Source organism: Clarias gariepinus, chromosome 8, assembly GCF_024256425.1.
Source record: "Clarias gariepinus isolate MV-2021 ecotype Netherlands chromosome 8, CGAR_prim_01v2, whole genome shotgun sequence".
Classification (NCBI taxonomy): domain Eukaryota; kingdom Metazoa; phylum Chordata; class Actinopteri; order Siluriformes; family Clariidae; genus Clarias; species Clarias gariepinus.
Genome location: NC_071107.1, coordinates 6269907 through 6290027, shown reverse-complemented (window position 1 = coordinate 6290027; position 20121 = coordinate 6269907). Strand labels below are relative to the sequence as shown.

At 38.2% G+C, this 20121-nt stretch overlaps 1 protein-coding gene across 12 annotated transcripts in view; it reads right to left on the bottom strand.

Moving 5' to 3' along the window:
* Positions 1 to 20121, bottom strand: part of tenm3 (teneurin transmembrane protein 3) — a 277382-nt gene that overhangs the window by 111395 nt on the left and 145866 nt on the right. For 11 of the 12 annotated variants that reach the window (XM_053501433.1, XM_053501434.1, XM_053501435.1 and 8 more), the window contains one exon: positions 7445 to 7567. In XM_053501433.1, coding sequence (XP_053357408.1) covers positions 7445 to 7567 — 123 coding nt within the window. Of the gene's footprint in view, positions 1 to 7444; positions 7568 to 11379; positions 11413 to 20121 lie in introns of those variants that run through there. The other variant, XM_053501445.1, reaches the window with a different exon arrangement.

Sequence of the window (20121 nt, the reverse complement as noted above, 5' to 3'; positions counted from 1 at the left end):
GGGAGGAAACCGGAGTACCTGGAGGAAACCCACCAAGTACAGGGAGAACAGGAAGAGCCGGGAATCGAACCTGGACCCCGGAGGTGCAAGGCGACAGTGCTAACCTCTACACCACTGTGCCGGCTTGAATAATACTATTTGATTAAATAAATAAATAAATAAATAAATAAATAAATAAATAACTCTATCTGTCTGTCTGTCTGTCTATCTGTCTATCTATCTATCTATCTATCTATCTATCAATCATAAAAACAAAATGTATACACATGGTGGCCATGGAAACAAGACCGTAGCATGGAAAGCTACTAACAAAATAATCAGTACGCCTAAAAATGAGTGTTTCAATAGCTAGAACATGATCACTTATCTGTATACAGGCAAAATAATGGCTCAGAGGTGTAAAAAAAACTGAACAAAAATATTATGCATACCAATATTTACTTTAGATTTCTTTACCACAACTAAAATGATTGTTTAGTTAATAAGCACATAGCCTAGAAATCAAGCACATCAAAAGCACATTGATACACAACAGAACAGGAACATTTACACCTGGTGTGTTGGTAATTCTAAGAAAAGAATCGATGTTGGCAACATTTAAATGACTAACCTAACTAGCATGTAACTGTTAACTTTTTGATGACACACAATAGTGAAATGACAATGAAATGAAATGAAAACACTGGGAATATCAAGCTTTATCTCATATGTGTTAATTACTTTAAAAAAAGACTAGATACCAATAAAAAAACTCAACTTCGAGCAGAATTATCATTTTTCTTAATTAGCACCTAGATGTCAGGTGTTTTACATGAAGTAAAGAAAGTACACAGTAATAATGAAAGCAAAATAGAATTGATGGAGACATGAACAATTGAACGTTAATTCAGGTGTCTTGGCAACATATTAGGTTTAATTACACAACAGTTCATTCCGACTGAGTGATCTGATTGGACAAGAAGCGTTCCGTGAGTGGTGATAAGAGAGGGTAACAGCATTGGGACAGTTAACTATATGTATCACTCCACGTCCCAGGATGTGTTCTACAACCATTAATAACACTTATTGTTGGTGGCAGCAGGGGAGGAAGTCGGTCTGTACGGTCCTCAGTACTGAGGAGAGAGCAGGCGCCTGCCAAAATCGCGTCTACTGTAGGTCGTTCCGATTCGCATCTAAACCATCCGCAGTTTTTTAATTAAAAAGCCTACTTGCTCCTAACACAAGCCTGAAACCGTTAGCCGCTCTCTAACCCCTGATTAAGGGAACTACTTGGTGTGTGGGACAAGAGATTATACACTTTATATATCACACTAGCTTTCCATTTAACGCTATTCGGGATTTAACTCTCCAACCTGAGCTGAGATTTTTTCTTGATATCTAGTTATTAAATTTTTTTTTTGCTGTTGTACAGTAAATACAACTTCAACTTGGCCATAATAAAATACTTAACATCTAGAGTACAGCGATATCATAAGTGGAATAAGTGTAAATCTTTGACATTTCTCAGGAACGTCCATCAGAACAGCTTGACCTCGAGTGTGATATCGCCGTACTGTACATGTTAAGTATTTTATTATGGCCAAGGTAAAGTTGTATTAACTGTATTTAATAACTACATACCAAAAAAAAAAACACTTTCCACTTAAAATGATGGTTAAGCTAGCTAGCTAGGGTCTCAGATGTGGCAGGAAATGTCAAAGGAAAGAATCCTTATGAAATTACGCTGAAATTACACTTAGCATCAACTTCATTCCAAGTGGCCTATGTTTTTCCTTCAGTTACTGTGTTAGTGAGAGAAGGATTGTGTTTAGTGCTAGCTAGCTTTAGCTTATTAACTTAACCGTGACTATTACTAGCAGGGGAAGTTTCTGCCTCTAGCTATGCTAGCTTTCGCTCTCCATTATCCGTTACTCACACGTGAGCTAAAACTGTACAGAAGTGTGTCTTGAGACACACTGAGTGTAGACAGGAGCTCGTGTGGAGTGTGAGAATGAAGAGAAACACACCATCTGTGAAGGTCTGATCAGCAGCAGGGTATCGCTCAGGGAGAGAAAAAGAGCGAGGGATAAAAAAAAAACGAGTGCCAGGAAGATGCGCAGTGGGAAAACGAGGACGAGAAGCAGATTGGCATTTGGGAGTTTCAGAGGTTCGCTGGCCACTTCAACAGTGTGTGTGTGTGTGTGTGTGTGTGTGTGTGTTTGAAGTAAGAAGTCCTTCTTTTCTTATCCTTTTTCTCACTATATTTCTCTCTCTCTCTCTTTCTTGCGCTCTAGTTTTTTTTTTGTCCTTCCTGACTCATTTTTTCCCTTGCATTATTCATCTTTCTAAATTCAGCTCCTTTTTTGTCTCTCTTTTTTTCTCTTAATCTTTCTCTTTATCCTAACTTTCATTCCTCTTCATCCATTTCTTCTATTCCTTTCTTGTCTTTAATTTCCTCTTTTCTCAGCTTTCTTCCTCGTCTCCTCGATATCCTTTCATTTCCCACACCTTTTCCTCTCCATACCTTCGCTATCCTCCCTTTATCACTTTTTATCCCTTCTCTTTCATCTCCTCTCTCTTCTTTTCCTCTTCTTAACCTCATTTTCTGTCATTGCTTCTCGTCCTAATCTTTCCACGTCCTTCTTGACTCTTTAAGTATTTGACTCGCGTTTATCTTCCACCATTCTGTGTTTGAACCAGTTCATCCACGCAGTTTCACTTTAGTGTGTATGTTTTTGCAAGTGCGAATACAAGAGCAGGAGAAAGAGAGAGAGAGAGAGAGAGAGAGAGAGAGAGACTGTATGACATTAGGAGAGAATAATGGAGAGTCGCACTTACAGAGACGTAATTCAGCACTCGGCACTTTTAGCGAAACCGCCGCTAAAGAAGGCGAGGAGTGTGTTTAAATATTAACACCATCGATTCAAGAGGAGTAAGGGATGAGAGATTGGGAGAGATGGATAAATAAAGAGAGAGAGAGAGAGGACACATAAAGTGAATGAGAAGTTTTCCAGTTCACACCCTCTCACTAACGACGCCACAGCGTGAGGCTAAATGCTAGGCAAACACCCGGACCAAAGTGACAGATAGCCACATTACCAACACAAACATCTCTTCGTCTCCCCGTCCCTCTCTCTCTCTCTCTCTGTCTCTTACTCATTCCACCTTTCCCTCTTTACTCATTCTGCCTCTCCACATCTTCTAAACTTCCTATAACCCTCCTGTCTCTCTGCTTCATCTCACTATCTGCTGCCTTCCTTCACTCCATCATTCTGCCTCTCAGTTTCCTCTCCAACCTTAATCGTTTTCTCTCTCTCTCTCTCTCTCTCTCCTACCATTAAACATGAAAAAAATTCACATACTGCTGGACTTGAAGGGAAAAAAAGATTTCTCATCAATGAATGTTGCTTCCAGCCTCGCTTTTTAGTGGATGGCTAGAAAGCTATTACATTAAACAAATGAGGCCCAGGCGACTCAAGCAGCATCCGGGGAAGGGGGAAATATTTTTGTCAGCGTTTCACGTGATGAAACTACTAACCACCGTGCTTACTGCAGATCTGGAAGGCTTTGCGAGCACTATTTCCCTCATGGCATGCTGATATTAGACGTATGAAAGTAGAACAGATATGTTTTCATTTTACTTCAGTACTCAATGCTTATTTATTTATTCACTCATTCATTTATTCGTTCATACATCCATCCATCCATTCACCCAAACATCCCTTCCAGGTTCTTACATCTTTTTAAAACAGTCCACAAATTAGACTTTTTGGATTAGATTTTGCTGACAAACGTTTAATTTCTACCTGTTACTCAAAAGTTACCCCCAGCTACCCCTGGGGGCCAGGGGGTAGCTCAGTGGTTAAGGCATTGGACTACGGTTCGGAAGATCCCAGGTTCACAACCACTAAGTTCCCACTGTTGGGCCCTTGAGCAAGGCCCTTAACCCTCAACTGCTCAGATGTATAATGAGATAAAAATGTAAATCGCTTAAATGCCTAAATGTACAAATGTCCAGAGAAAGCAGAAGAGGGCGATCCAGAAAATCAGCATTGCATTTAAACTGCATGAGGGATAATCAAATTTACACTCTTATACACATATCTACAGACATCTAAAGACATCTACAAGCATCTACACATACCAAAAGACATATTGTGCTCATCAACAGCTGAGGAAGACCTTGCGATCAGTTACTGAATAGCAATTTTGGCACATTCTTATTTATTAGCATCAGTATCATGTTTTACATTTAGGCATTTGGCAGACACTCTTATCCAGAGCGACTTACATTATTATTATTTTTTTTTTATCTCATTACACATCTGAGCAGTTGAGGGTTAAGGGAGGTTCAGAGTATTCACCATCATGGCTCAGGTTCAATTCACACTCACACTGTTTTTAAATATGTGTTTTACTTGAATAATACACTGAGCAGCCACAACCCTAATACCACCACCAGGTGAAATTAATAACATCGTGACAGGATCATGGGCATCCAAAGCTCACCCATAGGCTGGCCTGTCCGATCCAATCCTACAAAAAGCACTCATTCTGTCCACGTTAGGGAGGCACCAGAACACCTAGTGTATCACACGTCACTATGAATGGGGCCCAGCAGTCAAAGGTTGTTAACCCAGCTTCCAAACTCCCCAGATCCCGACCCAATCAAGCACACGTGAGATGCACTGGACAAACAAGTCTTATCCACAGAAGCCTTAGTCCCCAACCAACACCACCCAAAGGATCCGCTGCCAGCATTCTGGTGCCAGACACCACAGCACACCCCCAGAGGCCCTGTGGAGCCATGCTTACGGGCCAGAGCTGCCCCTATGACATGAGGGTAACCTTAACAGAACTGAGCCTAATGTTTTGTGTTGTAATATTAGGGCTGATCAACTTTTAAAAACAACCTAATACCAACGATATTTCACTGTGCAAACATTTTCAGTAGTAACACTGCGAAAATGTTGTGACAACCGGGATGTCCCAGTCCGGGATAGTAATATAGTTACTGAGTTAGGATTATGCTTCACTTCATAATAAACAGCACTAAAACGCTTCTTAATTACATTCAATACATGTATTTATTTATTTATTTATTTATTTATTTTTACAGTTTATAGTGTGTTGTTCACTGTAACGTTTCCAATCCCATGATAATTGTGTGTAATTATTAGCCAAGCAGGCACACAGGAAGAAATACCCATAATGCACTTGTGATCCGCTTATGATTGGCATCTGTTTGCAGCAATATGCTTAAAAGTTTTTTTTTGACAGTCATTTTATATTTACTGTAATCTGTCAGTAGGTGTAGTTTTAGGATTTTTAATTTCACTAAACGTTTTAAATAAAAATGAAAAAATAACTAAACATCAAACAAACAAACAGACAGTTTAATTTCTGTTTTTAATAGACATAATTAAACATTTTTACATTATTCAAAGTTAAAAATGTAAGAATTTATTTTCCTCTTGTATGACTTAAATATTCTTAACATTAGGATGATGTGTTTAAAGGTGACCTTTAATCGTAACTGACCTTTCCTTCCTTGTGAGCTCATGTCTCTCGTCAAACTTGTCATAATTCAATATTTTAAATGTCAAATAAATTATTGATTTATCATGTTTTTTTTTTATGTATACATGCAATCCTCCTTTAAACCTTTTCTGCAAAGAAACGCTTAGATGCTCACAAGTCAGTATAATTCCCAGAGATAAAATCTAAAGCCCTTCTGAGAAAAACTGATATTTCACTGAGAAATTTGTGACACTAATAAAAAATGTGTCTGAGTTCCTGAGTCTCTCTCTCTCGCTCTCTCTCTCTATCTCTGTGTCAGGGCCGTGGTCTGCACAGTCCGTATAAAAATAGTGAATTAGTGAGTCTGTGTACAATTTCAGACCCAACACATTTTTCACTGCATATCTCGCCTCCTTTTCACCCGTTCCTCTCATCCTTTCTTCTTCTATCCCTCTTCATACAGCATGTCTCTCTTTTCCATCGAGACATTAGTATGACGGTGCTGCGATTTCTCATCATGTGCCTCACTGCTCCTCCAGTGTGCTGTGTGTCTGAGGGAACATTAGTGTGACTTTATGTCTTTGCGAAACTCCATCATGCTGCTTGCTTGTGCGTGTGTGTGTATGAATGTGTTAATGGTTTTAAAAGTTAGGACCATTCAGATCAAACATCCAAACAACACCAGTGCATTACGAGTACTCAGGAGTGCACATTCTCAAAACTCTGATTTCTGTCTCTTTACTGATCGTACCAATCTAAGGTGAAAATAATTGAAAAAAAAAATTAAATAACAAACCTTAATCAAAGCTTATATTTTGGTGAGCCAGCCAGGAGTTTTAAACATTTTCATTCTGAAACATTATTATACCAACATCTGAAAAAGTTTTTATATTCACAGTCTATTGAGGTTTTGGATAGACAAAATGAAGAATAAAAGCTCTATAAATAAAATAAATCGGATCCATGTTCAATCAGGAAATACACTCAGTAAGAAGGTGCAACGGTAAAAGACTAAAGTTATTACAAATTAATCCAAGCTGCAGATTTATTTATTTTTTTACTTCTAGCGTACTGCTTCACCATTTGGTAGAGCACTAAATCGTTCCAAAAAAGATCTTTGAAAAAATCTGCTAAACACAGCCTAATTGAACAATATCTACCACTTGGTTGAGGCATGGTATGCTGGGAAAAGTCCATTACATGTTGCTGTGTCAGTAATTAATGTTTAATGTCTTTTCAGTTGCTTCATGGAAGTGAATCTAATGTGTTTATTGACTAATATATTTTGTTATTAAACATATGAAAATATATTGATGTGCATTTTATCATAAAGTGACATCTCAACCATTTGGAAGAGGTCTATACTGTGTTCTGTTAAAAAAAATCATTGGTTGAGCATTGCAAAAAAACAACAACATCCATTTATTTTTGCTTTGTGAGGACGTTAAAGGGTTAAGACAGAAAAACTCTTATTGATCAAATGATACCCAATGGAGAGGCATGCTATATTTTTTAGACTCAAAACACAAAATCTGATATTGATCAAAATCTATCCAGCCAGGAATTACAAGAGAGAGGGAGAGAGAGAGAGAGAGAGAGAGCGAGAGAGAGAGAGAGAGAGAGAGAGAGAACTGACTGCGCAGAGAAAGATGAATAACTTAAAAAAAAACACACATGCACACGCACACACAATGAAGACGCTACATTAATACAGTACTGTACATACATAGCACAGATAATGGATCTCTCTCTCTCTCTCTCTCTCTCTGTGCTCTAATAATGATGGATGGATGTGCGGTTGAAGGCAGTTATGATGAGACTGCTTACCGTAACATTTTAGCACTTAGCCTGACCGCTATCCACACAGCTGTCCTGATATATTACTGCACTTGACACTCTGTGTGTGTGTGTGTGTGTGTGTGTGTATGTGTGTGTGTGTGTTTACCATGCTCAGCTGAAAGTGTGGTGACTCCATGAGATGTTGTGCCATCCGGTTTGACCTGTCCATTCTCAAAAGCTAAATTATCCGTCTCCTGCAGCTGCCAGTTCAGTCCAAAGAGATGCATCGCTGAGAGAGAGAGAGAGAGAGAGAGAGAGAGAGAGAGAGAGAGAGAGGGGGGTCAGGATGGTCCATCCATGTCAGGCTTCCTGACAAGATTTTTTAATTGTGCAACATTTAATTAACAGATTTGCAGCCTGGGATCTGTACTGATGGCTTCTGAGTCAGCGCAGTTCCCAGAAAAATGTCTGAAAAACTATCGAAATGAAAATTATTAAACAAAACTAAATGAGGAAAAAATGAACTACACAAAACAAACATTTAAACGCTCTCTTAAAATAAGCTTACAATCAGTCTTATTATTAGTTTTGTATTTAAATATTATGATAAACATTTACAAATTGTATACACACACACATAATAAAAACTATACAATAATAAACAGTATATAAAGATAAAATTATATAGTATTGTGCAAAAGTCTTACACACCGTGTTTTTGTACAACCTTTGTTATACAGTACATGCTAATTTTATGACTTCATTATTTAGTCAGTACCAATATATATATATATATAGGTACTGACTTAATAATAAATAAAACATACTGGAAAATAATAATTATTATTATAAAATTACAATTACGCCTTGCACATTCTGTGTATTTTATATATTTTTACATATTTTTATTTTAATATTTCTTTTACTATAGTTATAATAAAAAAATACTCTAGAAATGTATATATTTGTATATTTCATCCTACTGTAGGTTTTTACTGTGTTATTTTGTATTTTATTCTTTATTGGAACTTCTATGTTTAGTTTAATCATTTAGTGCATTTTTTCTTTATTTTAGTAAAATCCTTATATTCTATTTAGTTTCTATTTTAGGGCATGAACAGGCGCATAAGCATCTCACTGCATATCATACTTTATATGGTTGTGTTTGTGACCAAACACACCTTTTCTGTAGTCCAGAAAAGGAAGCAGCATAACAGAAATAACAGAAAGAAAACATCTGGGCTGTGCTGCATGAAAAAGAGGAATGTGCGACAAAGTCATTCTGGAGGATGTTCAGTAAAACTAAGCAGCTAATTTCCTTATAAAACTGCACAATTTGTACCTGAAACTATATTTTAAGCAAAGGGTCATCACACCTATTACTGCTTCATTAATTATGTATATATTATTATATATTTTTTCATTTTTCCATCTTTAATTTTTAAGACGTCATTGCTCCACAGCAGTTATTTGCCTGTGTCTGTGTACTGTATAGAAAATATTTTTCTGTTTTAAGTGTTGTTTTTTTGTTCTATTTGTATTTTCTTTCTTGATAGATAAATAAATGCATAAATAAATGCTTCAGATTATCTTAAAATTCTCTGAACAAGACAATTTACATTTAAAAACCTGAGATAATCTAATATTTGATTTACTGTAATGTTACATTAGATGAGACTAGCTGTATGTGGGGGTTACGGCAGGGTGTGGCATGCGGAAGCCCTAAATCCCAGAGTATGGGTGCAGTGGGGAAACTGACTCGCCTTAAAATAACTCAGATGCGCGCGCAGCTTTTTTCCACTGTGAATTCAGAGACGTGTACGCCTTGCGAAGCTTTTTGTGATGCGCTTTTGTACTCGTGTGACTTTTGATAGTAATGTACTGCACAATCACGCTCTGAATTGTTGGGTGTGAAGTGTTGAGCTGGTGTGAACGTGAAGGGAAGCCAGACTGCAACCAGACTGCAACACGAACACTTACTGTAACAGTCTGCTTAACGTTAGTGTGAACCGAAAATCATAGAGCATAGCGCCCAAGAATTATCAGTATGAACTGCAGATTATTTATTTATATACTTATTTATTTATTTATTGAAGGTGCAGGAACGCTATTCTGGACTGTACCGGCCCACTTTAACCCCTGGCTGTAAGATATTTCCACTTGCTAAGATAGATAGACAGGTAGGTTTCTAAAATATCATTTATTCATTTGGAAAAATCAAAAACTTTAAGTTTATTGAAATTGGAAGATGAAATAAGCGACTAAATGCTTTCTGGGATTGTAAAGGTACGAAATACATAAAAGCAGATATAATAGTGTAATATAATAATAAGTATAATAATATAATTATATAATAAGTAGACTTATTATATAATACTTGTAATACAGTTAGTACATTTTAATCAGCATGTAATCATTGTTTAAATATCCGTCCATTAAAATATACATTTTAAAATAAAATAAATAATTGTTTTTTATATTTATACAAAATAATAAATTTTTATTTCCGCAGATTTCATTTCACTGTTATATTATTTTTGTAATATAGCAGTTTATGGTCATTTTTTTCTCCCAAAAAGACCAAAATTATTTGTTAGTTTGTCACTATGAATGAAGCAAAAAAACTCATATTTGTTCCGCTGGTCTTTAAATTTAATAAACAGAAATACAGTATAAATAAGATGTCCGTGAATGTTTTCCCGCGATCACCGTCCTGTCGACGACTTCATCTTTAATCATTATTTTAAAAAATGCCTTTTTTTTTATGACAGTGTGTGTCATAAAAAAAAATTAATAATTTAATGGTTTGATGAATTACGGTACAAACTAATTCATACTTCAGTATAAAGTGGGCCCATTGTTTTGATGTCGTGTGTGCGTGTGTGTGTGAGCGCGTGTGTCTAATAAAGTGGATGTCGCACTTTTTCCTGTCCGTGTGTCTTTGGAACATTAAACATCATGAATATCTAACATCTCCTGTGTGTAAGTGTGTGTGTGTGTGTGTGTGTGTGTGTGTGTGTGTGTGTGTGTGTGACTGCTCTCAGTCGATACTCAGGCCCTGTCCTGACGACCTGCGGGCTCCTGTGTGAGGACTGTAACTGCATTAGCTGCAGCGCTGAACGCTGCAATAAGAGCAGTTCTTGGTAGTGGGTGTTTAGCCCCGCCCCCTTCTTCATGTGGTTTACAGTAGTGGAATCCCATGATGCCTCAGCAAATAAAATCACACTAACACACACATAGTCAATAAAGACCAGCAAATGAAGTTAAACGCACACCACCATCCCTCCTTCCATCCCTCTCTCTCTCTCTCTCTCTCTCTCTCTCTGCCACACAAACATGAAGACACATGCAACCACACATTCGCTCTCTCTCTCTTTCTCTCTTTCTCTCTCACACACACTTGAAGGCAGCCAGACAGCGCCATGAAACTAATTTAGTGCGCCGCTAGCAAGCATCACGTTGCAAAACGCGACAACATGGGCGTCTGTACGGCTCCAAAACTCTATTGATTCTACAGAGAGAGAGAGAGAGAGAGAGAGAGAGAGAGAGAGATGAAAGGAGGGAGTTTGAGTGAAAGAGAGCAAGATAGTGTGTGTGAGAGAGAGTGAGACGGTGTGTTGTATGTGTGAGTGTGTGAGAGAGGGTGAGAGTATACAGTATGTGTGGGAAAGATTGTGTGTGTGCATATGTAAGAGAGTATTATTATTATTATTATTATTATTATTATTATAATAATGTATATGTTTATTATTACTTTTTCTATAATATTCTGTTGTTGTTTTTTTACTATGTATTCCTGCTGTTTCTTCTGAAACTTGAATCTCACGTCAGCGTGTGGGTTAATAAACCTCGCTGGTGAACTGATTAGTAGTTCTACTACTACTCTTAACTCTGACTGAAACTCATGAAGCTCTGGAGTGTTTGTCCTGAGGTCCTGAGGCTCAGACAGACTCTACAGTGCTGGAACTTACAAGAATTATTATTATTAATTTTTTTAAAGTTAAGCAGCTTGTATGGTTCATACAGTTACTTTTGTTTTGCATATTGACTACATATCTTCATACACACACACACAACAGAAATCAAGACTCAGACTCAGACCAGGTGATGTTTCTCAGATCCCCTTTTGTCCAGTCTTGGTGAGCCCGTGTGAACTGTAGCCCCAGTTTCTTGTTCTCAGCTGACAGAAGTGGCAGCCGTGTGTGTGATCTTCTGCTGCCGCGACCCATCTGCTTCAAGGTTCGACGTGTTGTGTGTTCAGCATACCCCGGTTGTGTAGTGAGATGTGGTTGGAGTTACTGTTGCCTTTCTATCAGCTCGACCCAGTCTGGCCATTCTCCTCCCACCTCTGGCATCAACAAGGCCTTTTCATCCAGACAACTGATATGGCAGGATGTTTTCTCTTTTTCAGTCCACACGCTGCAAACTCTAAAGTTGCCTGTCTGGCACACACACAACCATGCTATGCTCAAATCATGTTTTGCCCTATTCTGGTTCTCGGTTTGGACTTCAGCAGAGATAGGGGGAGAAGAAGATTTGTGTATAAATGATACATTTTCTTTTTTCTTTCTTTCATTCTTCTCTCACTCACTCCATCTTTCCTTTAATCTTCCCATAATGGATTAAAATTCTAAACTTTGCTTTGTTCCTCATCATGTTTACAGGCTTTTACAGTAGATGCCGTCTGTGTGTGTGTGTGTGTGTGTGTGTGTGTGTGTGTGTGTGTGTGTGTGTGTGTGTGTGTGTGTGTGTGTAATAACAGGCTGTGCTTCACTCACTGCCTCTAATAAACCTAATTCAGACCTGCCAACTTGGCGTGTGCACACACATACACGCACAAGTCAGTGGTGTGTGTGGACCCAGTATGTGATTACACTCGGTGCACTTGGTGTCATTGGACTCCTCATTACGCTGCACAGAATCTAACCGAAAAAAGGAAATAATTAAGGAGTGGAGGAAAGAACAAAGAAAAAAAAAAAGTGAAGAAGGAGAGAGAAAAACAAAGAGGGGTATAAAGAATGAGCAAGAAGAAAAGAAAGAATGAAATGGAAAAAAAGGAGAAAAATGAGAAGGACAAAAGAGGAGGAAAAGTGTTAAGATAACAGACAAAATATAAAGTGCAAAGTGATGGTAGACTGGAGAAAGGGAATGGAAAGAAGAGTGGGACAGACAGATAAAAGGGACAAGGGGAATGACAGACAGGTAAAAGAGGAAAATAGGAAGAAGAGTGAGAGAAAGAGGAAAAAGATATTCAGCACAAAAGTAGAGGAAGAAGAGCGATAGAACATGGAGTGGGCAATGAATAGAAAACAGGGAAAGATAAAGGGAAATAAAAGGAACGCAAAGGAGAGATGGTACGAATGAAAAGGAAGAGGAAAAAAGAAAAGTGAACCAAATAGAAGAAAGATTTGATAAAAGAAATTAGGAAACAGAGCAAAAATTAAAGAGAAGAGAAGAAGATGGATAAGGGAAAGAGATAAAGGAAAAAAGATGAGTGATTAAAAAGAAAAAAGAAACAAAAAATATAGAAAGCCAGAGAAAAAAGAGACAGAAAAATAAAAGAAGAGAGAGAGAGAGGAATGTTAAAAGGAAAATAAGTGATAAAGGAAAGAAAGGAGAAGAAACAAAAGAGAGCGAGAGATTAGCTTAAGATGTTCAAACAGGTTTCCTTCTCTCTTTCCCACATACACACCTCTTCCTCATTCCTTCACCTCCCTGACCCCCCTCTCTCTCTCTCTTTCTTCCTCTCCATCTCTCTCCTCCACTCTCTCTCCATCTGTCTCATTAAATTAGCTTCCCGCTGCGTTAGCCCTATAGCTGAGCTCCTGCTACTCAGCACTCTAACCTGACCCAAAGCAGGAGGTTATGGGTAACAGGCGGCATCGATACGTCCATCACGGAGATGGCAAACCCCCTGCTGGGCAGATCGAGCCCCACACACACGTTATCACGCAATAAAAAAAAAAACTAAACAAAAACAGAGGAGAAGTTCCTTTCGTCTGTTCCTCGCTCCGGCACTAATGAAGTGCGGTATTGACTGTTCCCGCTACGCTCAATTAGCTGCACAAATATCTCCGAGTTCTGAGGCGCACGCAGAAGAAGAACGAAACAGGAACACAAACACAAACATGGCTGACAAACTTGTGACAAAGCGCAGGAGGAAAGCGCTGAGATCAAAGAAACACTCGATGCTATGCTAATTGCACTCGTTAGCACCATAGATAATACATCTCCTGCTCCAACGTGCCTTTCTCCATATGCTAAGCCGAGTGATTAGCCTCCTGTTAGCATACGTCAAAGACGTGTTCGGATTGAAGTTACGTGTTTCACATACGGCTAACAGGAGCAATTAGCATCCAGTTAGCATTTATCAAAGGCTCTGATTTATGCATTCTGTTTTTTTTCAATTGATAAATTCTGTGATAGCATATGTAATGCTAACAGGAGCGATTAGCATCGAGTTAGCATTCATCAAAGATTCCCTTCGGGATCTATACATAACACATGCTGTGATATAACGTATGTAATGCTAACTCGCACAATTAACATCGAGTTAGCATTCGGCAAAGACCACCTTGGGATCTATACATTATAAATCCTGTGACAGAACATATGTAATGCTAACAGGAGTGATTAGCATCGAGTTAGCATTCATCAAAGACTTCCTTGAGATCTATGCATTATAAATTTTGTACTATAGCATATATAATGCTAACTGGAATGATTACCATCAAGTTAGCATTTATCAAAGACTAGATCAGGATATACATTCTTACTTCAGTTATATAGTATATGTAATGCTAACAGAAGCTATTAGCATCAAGGTAGCATTAATCACGTATATAATACACACTATCAGACGTACTTTACAGATATTTAACTTTAAAAATAGCTTAGACTAAATTAGAAAAAGGCGGCATGCAAGCTAGCAAAATTGATATACAACTTTTCATTGTGCTTATCAACATCAGCATTAATAAAGTTACTAAGCCTTAGGTTTCTGCTTTCTATTTTTTCATTAATTTTTTCGCTTATCACACTTATATATAATGCATTCATGTTTGCTAAACATTATAGCGCTAATGCATGTATTCACCGTATATGATTATGGGAACCATGCTAGCTTATCCTTCCATCTCGGTTTTGTGCTAAACAGGCATTTATTCAGCACTTAATCTGCTCTATGCTAACTAGAAGGTAGAAACTACTCACGTTTGCACTAAAGGCTCGGATAGTGTTATGTCGACATACGTTTTGCTGGATCTGAGCTAAAATTATGCTGGTGGGGTTAATTTTTTAAGAGCTTCGAGTGTCCCGCAGGCCTGTTCAGGATTTTGCTGACAGAAGTGATTAGCATACATACTGCTAAGAGGAGCCACGGCAGGGGTGAAGATGAGACATTGTTCGGTTTTATTCCACATATGTGACATACTTCTACTTAGCATATTTTCTTATAGAAAAAACTGCACTTTTGCGCCCTACATTTTAAACAGAGACTCATTACTTAATGATCTGATGATCACACAAAAGTATGTTGAATTTCTAATCTAAACATATGCATTCACTGTGTCACTCACACGATAGGTGGAAAGGACAGAAACATAACAGTTTCACCTATCCTAGTTTACAGACATGACTGGCAGTATGAAAGTGCTGATTGATTAGTGATTAATTGGGTGGCAATGGTAACAGCTAGCTTAACTACTTAAGTAATGGAAGGTGCTAACGATGTTGCTCGACATTCATTTAATTAGTGTCAAATCTTGTTTCCATCAATCTCCACTAGCCTTGTGCATTCATATAATCAACAGCATCAACATTAACTGAGTTTAAAATACTGTTTATTAGTAACTCCGTCAGACAGATATCTAGAAAAGTAATTTAAAAAAACAAAAAAAAATAACTATGGTACTACTAATTAAGAATTATTCAGTTATTTTTCACTTGTACCTTACAGCACAGTAAAACAATTTTTTTGCATATTCCAGTTAGGAAGCTGAGGTCAGGGCGCAGGGTCAGCCAGGATAAGCACCCCTGAAGCGGATAGGGTTAAAGGCCTTGCTTTTCAGCAGCTTACTGAATTGGTCTTATTTTTAACATTGCTTTACCTCTACATTGACTGTAAAAGAAATTATCATTACAATCATGTCTTGCATTTCAGATGTCGTCTAATTTTCTAGGTAGTGCTAACAAGCTAATGCTTGCTGTCCATATGTTAACCTAGTTGCCTAGCAACAGTGCTTTCATCTAACAATGAAATCAATATTGTACTGTATACTACTGTATATGTTGAAAACTTTTTATAAGCTGGCATAATAATCCCTTCCAACAGTTCTGGCATAGTTAGCATAGTTAGAATGCTATTTTCTTTTTTGGTTGTTGTTTTTTTTCCCCTCAAGCTGATACTTATCACGAACGATGATGTAAATATGAAACCTGTTCTGAGAAAGTGACAGATGGAGATACAATTTTTCCTCGCACTGTTGGCAGTTTGCTGTTAGCACCAAGCTAACTACAGATTGCAGTCGGAGAAAAGAGAGAAATTAGACACATCTAGATGACGGTAAGCTCCCGCTCAAAGACGAGCGAGCAGAAAAGCCAGACAGGACCCTACGGCCTGGAAAAAAAAAAAAAAAGATCAAACAAACAACAACACAACAACAAAAAATAGATTGACAGAAATAAAAGAAAAGAAGATGGATGGAAAGAGAGGGGACGACAGTCTGGAGGCAAGGTGGAGGGTAAATAAACCATGTGTCACAACGCTAAAAATATGATCCGGTGTGTGTGTCATGAATGAATAATACTCCATGGGAATCAGTCAGGATTTGTTAGATTCTTAATGACATCATCTTAATATGACTAAGAAGCTGCGCATCTGTGTCACACGTAGGCGGCTAATTAACCGCTAGCTGAAAGATAAAGTGTGTGCCCCCACACAGCGCACGCTTTTGTAGTTGGTATAGCCCTGTTAATACACAGCGCCAACTTTAAACAGGAAGTAAGACACCATTTTAAATATAAAGAGAGAAGGGGAGCAGAGCATGCTGGGATACACAACAAAACTTTCTTTTAGAAATCAATTCCTCTAGCATCAGAGGAAATCAGAATGATGTAAGCATGCTAACTTCTTAGCTTCACTATGGTTATACCACCGTAATTGTTTAGTGATTTATGAATGTAAAAAAACACGAGATAAATTAGTATACAATAAAGCTGACCTGAGATCAGTGAATATACTCTGTAGCTGATATGAGATTAGTTAATGCACTGTAAAGCTGACCTGAGATCAGTGAATATATATTTTGGAAATATATGTATTTAAATGTTTTTATCTTCACTGGGTGTACTTTAATGAGACACGAGATAGCATATTTATTTATTTATACAGCTATTTTGTTTTAGTTTCAGGATTTATAAAGCACTTATTATAGATTAACGTCTCAAAAAACAGGGTATTTTAGTAAGACAGTAAGACGTTTTATTACGAACGTCTTACTGTCCTTCACCGTGAGATTTTGTCAATGTGATTTCATGCCATTAAATGCTAAACGCTCCATCCTCTTTTTTGTTGTTGTTGCTTTTTTTCTTTTTTCTATTATAAAGACTTAGTATCATCACCAGCCTGTCCCCCTTGATCCAAGCTAAGCGTTTCAGATTTGACTCCTTTTGCTGGAATACTGGAATGTTCTGATAAATTACTGCCAATGTTCATCTCTGAACAGACCCGCATCATTCTGCTGTAGCAGCAAAGCTTCAAACTATTTACACAGGGAGCAAACAGCTCGTATAAAAGCTTGACTCGAGCAATAAAACTAAGTGGACAGACTGGATCTGTGTGTGTTTGTGTGTGTGTGTTTACTTCTTCTGAATGTTGTGTATCATATGAAACAAAAAAAAGAAGACTAATAATAAGAATAATAAGAGATAAGAGTTACTAGACATTCTAGTTTCATTTCTGGTTGAAGATACTGGTTTTAGACACATTTTATATAATACAGCTGATCTTTAATCTGTCTCAAACCTGTCTGTAACATTAAACACTACAGCTGGCGCCAGATTAGTTAATAAACTCTGAAGGTGATCTGAATCTAAAGCGGACTTGAGAGGATTAGTTAGTATCATCAGTAACTGACCTAAGATCAGTTAATATACTCTAAACCTGACCTAAGATCAGTTAATATACTCTAAACCTGACCTGAGATCAGTTAATATACTCTAAACCTGACCTGAGATCAGTTAATATACTCTAAACCTGACCTAAGATCAGTTAATATACTCTAAACCTGACCTGAGATCAGTTAATATACTCTAAACCTGACCTAAGATCAGTTAATATACTCTAAACCTGACCTAAGATCAGTTAATATACTCTAAACCTGACCTAAGATCAGTTAATATACTCTAAACCTGACCTGAGATCAGTTAATAGACTGCAAACCTGACTTGAGATACGTTTTTGTTCAACATAAAACCAATGCTAAAGCCGACCTGAGATCTGTAGACATATTATGACATCATTAACATTAACCCAATTTGATTTATTTATTTCCTTATTTAGTCATGTGTTTGTTGTGTCCTCTTTTCCTCCTCGTCTTTCTTTCGTTTTCTGCCATTAGCACATCTGCGGTGAAAGTTTCCCTTAATCTGGATTTTTTTTCCTTTAAAGGCTAAATGTGTTTCACTTCAATGAGTGTACTTTAATGAGACGCTTCTAAAGAAAGCCATCTTGCGTGCGTGTTTTGTAGGAGACGATGATGTTTATTCCCCACCGTGCGGCGAGATGATTAGCCGTCCATATATTTCCATAATTTGGCTCTCGCTCTCAGGGACCCCCGCCGCGTGACTCTAAACTCGTCTTTATGTTAGTAATGATGAGGGGTTTGGCCGGAGAAACCCCACTGAGACTCGAGCTTCAAATATTCATCAGTGCCGTCGGGCTGGGTGCGAACGACTAATAAACAACCAATCATGCACTTGGAGGAAGTGAGAAAGATGTGTGAGAGAGAGGGAGGGAGAGAGATGGAGTGAAAGTCATTATCTGAGAACCATCATGAAAGGGAAAACTTTAGGGAAAGCAAACTACTCTTTCATCTCTCTCTCTCTCTCTCTCTCTCTCTCGCCTATTTCTTTTTCTCCATCTGTCTGTCAGATCACACAACCTCATAACACAACCTTGACTAAGCAGAACCAACACAAAGCAAGCTGTTGCACCAAACCCATAGCATGGATGCAGTTGCCACGGCGATGAGAGGCTTGGTTACCGTGACGACCCTATAACTCAGACCGGAATTTGAGGCGAGGCACGAGTCGGGAGACATTTATAACCAAGGCGTGTGTGCATATGTGTGTTTGAAATTTTTGTCTAAATTTGTGTATATAAGAAAAAAAATTACTGTATATGTAAAGATTTTTTTAAAATATGATGTTTATGTCAGTATTATTTGGATGGACAACATCACATGTGACAGGTTACTTATTATCAAGCTAACTAGTAATTTAGCTGTTTTACAAACCAGCATGCTAAAGCTAACATTTACTTTCATGCAGCTGGTCATTAGTTAGCTGTATAGCTAATAATTAGCATCTTACTAAATTAACGCTAGGCGATTGAATGACTAGCAGAGAATAAGTCAACACTGTAATCCTGGGATGATAGAAACACACGTGCTACTACGGCCAAATTGGCCGCTTCAGTAGAACAGTGGTCTACTCTGGGGAGTAGTAGAGTCCAACAAGTGGGACGTGGTTAGCAGTGTGTTTTGGAGACGATGGAGTTTGTGTCCTGGGGTTCAAGTCGCATCCCTAGCTGTCGATGAATGAGTGCGGCTTCGCACTGGAACAAACGGAGACAGAGAGTCTGGCACATGAGCACCTTCTGTGTGTGTGTGTGTGTGTGTGTGTGCGCGCAACACAGTCCCAAAGCCTGAGTCCAAGACATTTTGTGGTTAACAGTAAGTCCTGGAGACAGCGGACGAGGTTTTTAGCGCAAGAATCTTCCTCTAACACGTTTTCCGGGTTTTAATTCCCATCACTGACTGGTTTTAAGAGCTCGGCTGGACATGTGGCTTCATGCTAGAAAGGAGCGGAGGCAGAAAGTCTGGCAGCGGCTCTGATTGAGAGCATTACATACTAATAACATTAGTGTGTGTACTGTAGGGTCCGAAAGTCTGAATCCACTGCTGAGGTGAGATCCAAAACTAATTGTTTTGTCAAATAAGTGGACTTCTGGACCCTATTGATTGGGCTAATGTGGTTTGAGAGCCAGCTACAGAAGCTGTGATTAGCACATGGAGCTCAGTAGATCATTTTGCTCATTTCAACAACTAGAGTACTCGAATTTCCCAAGAAAGCGGGTGAGGTTAGATATCACAAAGTCTTTGGAGGCTTGGCAAAAGTTAATAGCATCAGATTAACCAATTAGCTGTGTTTAGCAGCACATGATCATCTAACATCTCTGGTGTGATGTTACTTGAATCTGGTTTGTGTCTTCCTTGGTCAGGCTCTGTATTGAAATGTGAAGGGTGACAGTGAGGTTCTGTAATACATTTGAAATATTTTCAAGGTATGTTACTCAACACTGACTTAAACCACATTTTAACCATTTAAACCACACTATAAACCAGTCAGACCACAACATTAACCGGTTAACTGCGCTGATAATCTGTTAAACCACGCCAGTTACCAGTAAGGCCACGCCAGTAACCAGTTAGACCAGACCGTTATGCAGTTGCACCCCACCGTTAACCAGTTAGACCATACACCCATTGGTGTTTTGAAATGTTACTGTCAGTGTAATTGAACCACAGTTTCCGAAAGTCCCGCCCCTAAAATGCTCCTCTA